Source organism: Oncorhynchus mykiss, chromosome 15 (assembly GCF_013265735.2).
Source record: "Oncorhynchus mykiss isolate Arlee chromosome 15, USDA_OmykA_1.1, whole genome shotgun sequence".
Taxonomy (NCBI): Eukaryota; Metazoa; Chordata; class Actinopteri; order Salmoniformes; family Salmonidae; genus Oncorhynchus; species Oncorhynchus mykiss.
The window spans coordinates 43590329-43599972 of NC_048579.1; the positions used below are offsets into that span (position 1 = coordinate 43590329).

Consider the following 9644-nt stretch of genomic DNA (forward strand, 5'->3'; position numbering starts at 1 on the left):
CATAAAATGACATAGCTTTAGAAGCTTTTGATAGGCTAATTAACATAATTTGAGTCAATTGGAGGTGTATTGTGGATGTATTTCAAGGCCTACCTTAACTCAGTGCCTCTTTGCTTGACATCATGGGAAAATCTGAAATCAGCCAAGATCTTGTAGACTTCCACAAGTCTGTTTCATCCTTGGGAGAAATTTACAAATGCCTGAAGGTATCACCTTCATCTGTATAAACAATAGTATGCAAGTAGAAACATGAGACCACGAGGCCGTCATACCGCTCAGGAAGGAGATGCGTTCTGTCTCCTAGAGATGACCGTACTTTAGTGCGAAAACTGAAAATCAATCCCAGAACAACAGCAAAAGACCTTGTGAAGTTGCTGGAGGAAACAGGTACAAAAGTATCTATATACACAGTAAAACGAGTCCTGTCGACAACCTGAAAGGCCGCGCAGCAAGGAAGAAGCCACTGCTTCAAAACCGCCATAAAAAGCCAGACTACGGTTTTCAACTGCACATGGGGACAAAGATCGTACTTTTTGGAGGAATGTCCTCTGGTCTGATGAAACAAATAGAACTGTTTGGACATAATGACCATCGTTATGTTTGGAGGAAAAAGGGGGATGCTTGCAAGCTGACGAACACCATTCCAACCGTGAAGCACGAGGATAGCAGCATCATATTGTGGGGGTGCTTTGCTGCAGGAGGGACTTCACAAAATAGATGGCATGAGGTTGGAAAATGATGTGGATTTGTTGAAGCAACATCTCAAGACATCAGTCAGGAAGTTAAAGCTTGGTCGCAAATGGGTCTTACAAATGGACAATGACCCCAAGCATACTACCAAAGTTATGGCAAAATGGCTTAAGGACAACAAAGTCAAGGTATTGGAGTGGCCACAAAGCCCTGACCTCAATCCTATTTTAAAATGTGTGGGCTGAATTGAAAAAGCCTGTGCTAGCAAGGAGGCCTACAAACCTGACTCAGTTACACAAGCTCTGTCAGGAGGAATGGGCCAAAATTCACCCAACTTATTGTGGGAAGCTTTTGGAAGGCTACCCGCAACGTTTGACTTAAGTTTAACCATTTCATGGCAATGCTACGAAATACTAATTGAGTGTATGGAAACTTCTAACCCACTGACATTTTACATGCTTGAAATAAAGTGGTGATCCTAACTGACCTAAGACAGGGAATTTTTACTAGGATTAAATGTAAGAAATTGTGAACCTGAGTTTAGATGTATTTGGCGAAGGTGTATGTAAACTTCCGACTTCAACTGTAGAAATTGTCTGAGTGTTTATTACCTTTATTTAACTAGGCAAGTCAGTTAAGAACATTATTTTCAATGACGGCCTAGGAACAGTGGGTTAACTGCCTGTTCAGGGGCACAACAACAGATTTGTACTTTGTCAGCTCAGGGATTTGAACTTGCAAACTTTCAGTTACTAGTCCACCGCTCTAACCACTAGGCTACCCTGCCACCTCAGCTGGCTATCAATCTTGCTGCCAAATTAGTGATGCTAGTTCGTTAACAGCAAGCTAACAGTATTGAAATATCCATGTTAGGTATGCTTGGCTAGCCAGTCTAATAGAGATCAACAATTGGAGATATTTGTATCTTGATTGTAAAAGCTCTTCTCTTTTTAGTTGTTGGTGTGGCTAGCTACTATATGGCAAGCTACAAAGTTACAACCAGACACCTAAATCTTAGTTTACCAGCAAATGTTAGCACATGGCTGGAGTTGGCTAGCTAGTTAGACTTGCGCCTACTAACTTATTATGAGCCACCGTACTTCTACATCGGCTGAGTTTCTGTATTTCTCTTTGTGACATCGGCTGATGTAAAAAGGCCATATAAATACGTTTAATTGAAATGTTATTGATTGCATCTGGTCAGTTCTTTCAGTTTTGCCCTAAGGATTGTTGTGAGTGTCCATCTCTTTTTCAAAACAGCCCACCTTGGGGGAGGGACGGGGGCTACAGCACGATGCACCGCCCAATGCAAGTTGTAGTCTTTCAGAGACTGGAAAAAATGTATTTGCTTGTATATTTAGCAATGAATGCACCAGTAGGAACATCGCTGAAAGACATCCAATTGCTCTATCGAACAAGGACAACCATATCTACAGTCGTGGCCAAAAGTTTTGAGAATGACACAAATATACATTTTCACAAAGTCTGCTGCTTCAGTTTGATAGATGGCAATTCGCATATACTCCAGAATGTTATGAAAAGTGATCAGATTAATTGCAATTAATTGCAAAGTCCCTCTTTGCCATGCAAATGAACTTAATCCCTCAAAAACATTTCCACTGCATTTCAGCCCTGCCACAAAAGGACCAGCTGACACCATCGCAGGGATTCTCTCGTTAACACAGGTGTGAGTGTTGACGAGGACAAGGCTGGAGATCACTCTGTCATGCTGATTGAGTTCAAATAACAGACTGGAAGCTTCAAAATGAGGGTGGTGCTTGGATCATTGTTCTTCCTCTGTCAATCATGGTTACCTGCAAGGAAACACGTGCCGTCATCATTGCTTTATACAAAAAGGGCTTCACAGGCAAGGATATTGCTGCCAGTAAGATTGCACCTCAATCAACCATTTATCGGATCAACAAGAGCTTCAAGGAGAGCGGTTCAATTGTTGTGAAGAAGGCTTCAGGGCACCCAAGAAAGTCCAGCTCCTGGACTGTCTCCTAAAGGTGATTCAGCTGTGGGATCGGGGCACCAGCAGTACAGTGCTTGCTCAGGAATGGCAGCAGGCAGGTGTGAGTGCATCTGCACGCACAGTGAGGCAAAGACTTTTGGAGGATGGCCTGGTGTCAAGAAGGAAAAACATCAGGGACAGACTGATATCCTGCAAAAAGTACAGGGATCGGACTGCTGAGGACTGGGGTAAAGTCCTTTTCTCTGATGAATCCGCTTTCCGATTGTTTGGGCCATCCGGAAAAAAGCTTGTCCGGAGAAGACAAGGTGAACGCTACCATCAGTCCTGTGTCATGCCAACAGTAAAGCTTCCTGAGGCCATTCATGTGTGGGGTTGCTTCTCAGCCAAGGGAGTAGGCTCACTCACAATTTGCCTAAGAACACAGCCATGAATAAAGAATGGTACCAACACATCCTTCGAGAGCAACTTCTATCAATCACCCAGGAACAGTTTGGTGACAAACAATGCATTTTCCAGCATGATGGAGCACCTTGACATAAGGCAAAAGTGATAACTAAGTGTTTCAGGGAACAAACCATTGATATTTTGGGGCCATGGCCAGGGAACTCCCTGGACCTTAATCCCATTGAGAACTTGTGGTCAATCCTCAAGAGGCGGGTGGACAAACAAAAACCCACAAATTCTGACAAACTCCAAGCATTGATTATGCAAGAATGGGCTGCCATCAGTCAGGATGTGGCCCAGAAGTTAATTGACAGCAGCCAGGGCAGATTGCAAAGGTCTTGAAAAAGAAGGGTCAACACTGCAAATATTGACTCTTGCATCAACTTCATGTAATTGTCAATAAAAGCCTTTGACACAAATGAAATTCTTGTAATTATACTTCAGTATTCCATAGTAACTGAAGACACTGAAGCAGCAAACTATGTGGAAATTAAGCCCCCTTTAAGACTGCTTCACTGGTGCCCTTATGTTGGCAAAGTGAGTGAGTGAACTAGATGCACTGCCAGTTCACCATTTGTGCCTACAGTTTGCATAGGTTACCTTCTTATCCAACTCTGCCTTTATGCACAAGGTCAGCGGCAATGCAATTGTCTCACCTTGGAGATTGTGACGTTTGTGAGATATTGAAACAATTTATTGAAAAATAACTTAAGGTTACTTGCGTTACCCAGGTTCTCTGATATTATGAGTGGGATATCTCGCCACATTCCCCTACTTGCAAGAGTGTGAGGAAGTTCGGCATGCTCCAGAATGATCAGAGATTAAGAAACTGGCTCTTTAGTATGAGGGGAGGTAGTCACTCGACCTGTCTCTCTCCTACAGACGTGTGTGATTGGTTCTTCGAGCTGCTTCGAGATTCTGGTAAATCCAACTGTGAGATAGCAAGTAACCTTTAAGTAATAAAGGTTTTAGTAATTAACACACACTTTTTACCTGAATTCTTTGTAGTTGAAAATGTCTGGCACATAGTTTGTTCTATTTGTTCTATTCATGCTTCAAGGGTGGACTGTCAGCAGAGGAGGCGGGCAAGGGGAGGCTGGCTCATAATAATGGCTTGAATGGAGTTGATGGAATTGTATCAAACACATGGAAACCATTCCATTTATTCCATTCCAGCCATTACTGTCAGCACATCCTCAGATTTGAAGTGCCACCAGCCAGCACTGACTGTCAGGTAGGATCATCAGAATACTATTTTGCCCTGTTATCTGTTGCCCATGAACTGAGCAACCAGGCTCTGTCTCTGCTGGTTGTCCTGCTCCTGTGTTCCACCCTGTAGGTGACTCATGCTGGGCAGGGCCACCGGCTGGGGTGGTACCCAGGTCTGGTAGTAGGGACAAACCTTCAGGTGCTCCGACATGGATGGCACGTTGTCTATAAAACGCCACAAATCTACTGTAGAGAACAGATGACTGAACTCCCACACCTGGGGAGCGATACAAGATGAGAGGAGAGGAAAGAAAATAAAAGAGAGGAGAGGGTAGGCAGGGAGAGAGAGGAGAACATGGGAAATGTGACAAGTCACAGAAGGGGGTTACGTTTCCATTTCACTGTATTTAACTTACTCGACAGACTGTTGTCATTGTAAACTCCAGTGCTCTTACCGTTTTGGCCTTCCATTTGGCCACACCAGACTTGTAGGTCTTCTTTTCCCAGAGGAGGGACACCATCCCCCTGTCCTGCAGCAGAGAGGAACATACCTCTCTCATGAGGCGGGACACAAGGGCCAGTTGGGACAGGGACAGGCTGTCCAGGAAGCTGGCCATGTGGCACAGCACCTCGGATGGCAAAGCACTTAGAGAATCGCAGTCCCCTTCTCCCCTCGACCGCCTCCTCCTGGGGGTTCCGACAGGTTCTGGAGCAGACTGCGACTTGGAGGATTTAAGGGGCTCTGGTCCCTCCCCTTGAGAAGCTGGGACGGTGGGTCGGAGGTTGAAGATGCTCAGTTTCTGGCTGTAGGTAAAGGGTCAGAGTTCAGGATTAGGGTATGGTAATGAAAACATTCAGATGTACTGAAGGACTGTGAATACAAATACTGAAATATATACAAACACTGGTACTTCCACAATCAGAGCATGAGTTGTGAGTAGTTAGTTGAATGGTTCTTACTTGTAGGTGACCGTGGCAGGTTGTTTGAAAGGCTCTAACCTTCTCTGGCTGTAGGTGCAGCCCAGGTAGGCCAGGGGACACCTCTGCTCAAACCAGCCACTAGCACACGTCTGAATGTCTGTGTGCACGTTCCTGAATAATGATAACAATGTTTCATTTTAGATGTGTGGAAAACATTACAATGGAGGCTAAACAGCCATACCAGGGCAACTACTCAAGGCGACATGACATCACAGGGTACCTGAAGTGTTTGGGGAACTCTTTGCATTGGAAGTGTTTGGGGTACCTGAAGATTTTGGGATACCTGAAGTGTTTGGGGAATTCCCTTCGTTGGAAGGAGTGTCCACAGAGGAAGGTGAAGGCAGAGCTAGCCTTGTTGTGTCGGCTGGAGGTGCTGTCCGCATGCAGCTGGAGGCGGAGCTTCAGAGGCCTGTCCCTTGTCAGGTCTGCTAACGTCGTGTCTCGTCTGAATGGTGCCGTCTTGAAGGAGTGGGTCTGCATCCCCATGTCCACATAAAGCCCGTCCTGTCCACGCTCCTCACTGATCTTAGAACCAGAAAGACAGAGAGAAAGACATCTCAGCTCACTCATGAACAGCTCTAAGAACCTTATCCGGGCAGAGATAGCGAGAAATCGCCACCAATTGTTTATTAAGGGATACTCGCAACTGAGGATGGAACCCGGGACATTGGCTTGTCACCTCAACACCTTAGCTGTTACACCAACAGATCCAAACCACTTGATAAAGTAGCCAAGTGTTGGGTTAACATCGCTATAATATCTTTATGTGTTGTGGATGTACGTATTGTATTTCTGTTCTGATAGCTGTGAAACGTATGCTCTATTTTTGTTCAGCATTTTATTGCACCTAGCACTGGCACTTATTTTAACCTGCTGAGCTCTTCTGATAGCTATAACTTACCTGATGCCCCATGACCTCTCTCTCTGCGTATCCCAGTAGTGTGCTGTCAGCCTCGTCCGTCCACCAGGACTCCTTTAATGCCCCCAGGTCAGACGTATCCACACAGGCCCAGGTACTCTCAGCACGGGCTGATGCGTCATAGTAGTGGACACTACGCTGCTTCTCACGGTAGCTGACAGGAACCTGCAGGGGAACAATGATTGATAACACATTCAGTAACATGTCATTACTTTACAGAGATTTGTGTATGTAAGTGTTTGTATCTGTGTGTACGTGAACATGCATATGCCTTAGAGAGAAAAAAATAAACAGAACTGCATCGAGTTTCTGCTTGCCCTTATTTTTTACATTGTGTGTGAAGTCAATGCAGTCCTCACTTCTACCTGCCACCCTTACCTTGAAGGAGTACAGTGTCTGAACAGGGATGGGCTCTATGTTTCCGTAGACAAAGTCTTTTTCCCGTGGCGTGCAGGCATCCATCTGGCCAAAGGTGAGCAGCATGCGTCCGTGGTGCACCAGGTACATGTTGAATTCCTGGGGGGTGACCTCCTTGGCCATGCGCTGCAGGACCCCGTCCTGCCACGGGGCCATACCTGTAATCCCTGTGGCATTACGGTTGGCCTCGGTCCCCCTTGGTCCCTCAGGAGCTCCTGGATCTTGCAGAGCACCCATCAACTCTTCTGCATCTCTTCTCTCCTTCTTCTCTCTGCACGACTGCTCCTCCAACTCCATCCAATGGTTCCACTCCTTCCCTTCTCTGCCCCGGCTGCTTTTGGTGTCCACATTACAGCCTCCTTTATCCATATTGAACATCCTCTCATACCTGTTGTATCTGTCAGAGCTGATGTCTCCCCCTGGTTCCTCCACACCCACATCTCCCTCCTCCTTCTCCAAAGAAAAGTCTGAAAGGTCTGTCACGGCTGTTTCTGGAACGCCTGGCGTGGAGAGAGAGGGTAATAATGAGGAAAAACAAGTTATTGTAATTTTATAACAAGTAAAGTAAGTAAAGTAAAAATAACATTTTGGATTTGTCCAGAAAATCCAGTTACCAGATAGGATATGATATGGCCTATCTTCACTCCACCCATCATCAGCAGCCGTACAGAGGGTAGAGGCCCCATTACATAGACGCACTGTGGCCCAGTCTTCTGTCTTCTTATTTTTCTTATCTTCTTTCTTCTCCTCTTCCTCTCCCTCCACTTTCACTATCATCTCTGGGTAGAGAGTCTTCATCTTCATACGGGCGTACAGGTGTCTCTGATCATCCAGGGCCATGGCCAGGTCCAACTGTTCTCCTGCCTTCTGCTCCTTCAGCAGGTTCTCATGCAGGGTGTGTGTGTGTGCGTGGATGTCGGGGTGTGTGTTTGCGTAGGCTTCATCGGCTGGCCAGCGGATCCACTCCATTGAGCAGCACACCACACTGGCGGGACAGACCTGCAAGTGGCCCGCCTGCCAGGAACGGGGCATGATGATTGGACAGCCGAAGGCGGCGTTGAGGCATGGCACCTTCTCATTGGGGCAGAGGAGCGCATGCTCCCCCTCTTTGCACATGTGGAACAGGGCTCCACACAAAAGGCGGCAGGGGATGAGCACACAAGACACGGAGATCTCCACGGGGGCCTTACACCGCCGGCTGTAGCAGCTGTCACAGTGGCGATGACCGGCAGGACGGGGGGGACGAGAGAAAAGGGAATGACGTCTCTGATGGAAGAGGGATGGAAAGAGAGAGAGAATGATAGAAAGTGTGAGAGGAAGAGAACACAGTCAAAACTACTTCACCTCTCACATGTTAATGTCATGGGATGGCATAGTCTCCACTAAACATGAATTGTAAACACGCATCTAAAGTCTTGTGGGCTAGACATGGTTAACTATTTTTTTTACAGGGAAACGTCATCAACCCTTTCACAGAAGCTCTATAGTACACATTCCCCATAAAAACATAATGACTAAATCAATTCAATGAAAACATTGAGAAATGCTGTTCAATTTGGTTGTATTGTGGTTTTTACTTTAACATGCCATAAAGTAAGCTTCAATTTAAATAAAATTAACATACCATGTTCTTATTCTTCAGTTCAACATTGTTCAACTGAAATCCCTTTAAACAGAAAGACATGTTGAATGCAACCTTTACTTTATACTTAACCTTATATTATAATGTAAACCTAAAAAGTTTAAAGCTTTCAAACCATACAAACAATTGTTACACAACTGTCTTATAGTCCATAGTCTCAACATTACCTGAAGTAAACCATTTCTCTTGTGCCGCTACAGTACTACTGCTTGGTATCTGTCCCTTCTGAAGATCATGTGTTAGTGCTATAAATAGGCCAACATGCTGACTGAGAAATGCTACACAGCCTGTTCAAAAACATGCTCTGGTTACCAGACAAGGGCTGACCCTGGGTCAGTTGAGAACTCAGTTATTCAACCAACCAGTGCGACTGAGTGATAGGGAGAAACTTGTGAGGAACCATGGCGATAGAGATCCCTACTTGGAAATAACCTGTTTTTGCATGGACATTGCCATTGAGGACTTCCACCATTTTAAAGTAGTCAACTGGGTGGGGAATAAGGCTTAAGGAAGGATCGAAGGTTACGTATGTAACCATGGTTATGTGAGCTATTTGGATCACTCCAATATGTTGGTATCAGTCTGTGGCGGAGGGACACATCCGAGGTGAGGATTTACAGATTTACTCCTGTGTACACCTGTGTCACGGCTGGGGCCCACCCCTATATAAAGATCCTATGGCCGCGACACACGTTCTCTACATCATTTTTTAGGTGCCTCTAGCACCGTAGAGGATTGGAGTGATCCATATACAGTGGGGAGAACAAGTATTTGATACACTGCCGATTTTGCAGGTTTTCCTACTTACAAAGCATGTAGAGGTCTGTAATTTTTATCGTAGGTACACTTCAACTGTGAGAGACGGAATCTAAAACAAAAATCCAGAAAATCACATTGTATGATTTTTAAGTATTTAATCTGCCGGGGCCTTTCCTCTGGTGCCCGAGCGCCTGGGTCCCCCAGGCACGTCCCTATGGCGGTGACAGTTGACAGGTTGTTGTTCCACCGCACAATGTGCAACTCCCCTCTTTCCTCAGCACGAGGTGATGAGGGTGGCAACGGTCCACCCGTCTTGGACCCGGGGCCTGAGGAGGCGGCATGAACCGTCTCAGGGTCTCCCGGTCCCTAAGAACCTTATCAGTCTGCTCCAGAATGTCATTAACCAAAGGTGCCACAGGTCAGCCCTGGGGTGATGGGGAGAGTGGCAAATGTGCTCTGGAGAGCAGCTGGCAGAAGGGATTGGGCCAGCCCGTGATGGCGCAGGGAGGTAACCACCTGCGCTGTGGCCCGTCCATTGGAGTGGGCCACATCCCTCTGGAGCAGGAAAAGCAGGCGAGACACCTCCGTCGCTTGCCAGAAGAGCTCCT

The 9644-nt window shown here is 46.1% G+C and overlaps 1 protein-coding gene across 1 annotated transcript; it reads right to left on the bottom strand.

Moving 5' to 3' along the window:
- Positions 1-3487: 3487 nt before the first annotated feature.
- On the bottom strand, positions 3488-8532 carry LOC110490106 (F-box only protein 40). Its single transcript, XM_021563275.2, has 9 exons — positions 8445-8532; positions 8260-8301; positions 7250-7901; positions 6597-7135; positions 6201-6383; positions 5583-5824; positions 5279-5410; positions 4774-5122; positions 3488-4595 (listed from the first exon to the last, which is right to left on the bottom strand). The coding sequence occupies exons 2-9, from the start codon at positions 8260-8262 to the stop codon at positions 4374-4376; spliced, it is 2322 nt and encodes a 773-aa protein (XP_021418950.2). The 5' UTR covers positions 8263-8301; positions 8445-8532; the 3' UTR covers positions 3488-4373.
- Positions 8533-9644: the final 1112 nt, after the last annotated feature.

Coding starts and splice junctions, on each gene's coding strand:
- LOC110490106 (XM_021563275.2), bottom strand. Junction 5,411..5,582: donor GAATTCCCCAAACACTTCAG/GTATCCCAAAAT, acceptor ATCATTATTCAG/GAACGTGCACACAGACATTC. Junction 4,596..4,773: donor CCAAATGGAAGGCCAAAACG/GTAAGAGCACTG, acceptor ATCGCTCCCCAG/GTGTGGGAGTTCAGTCATCT.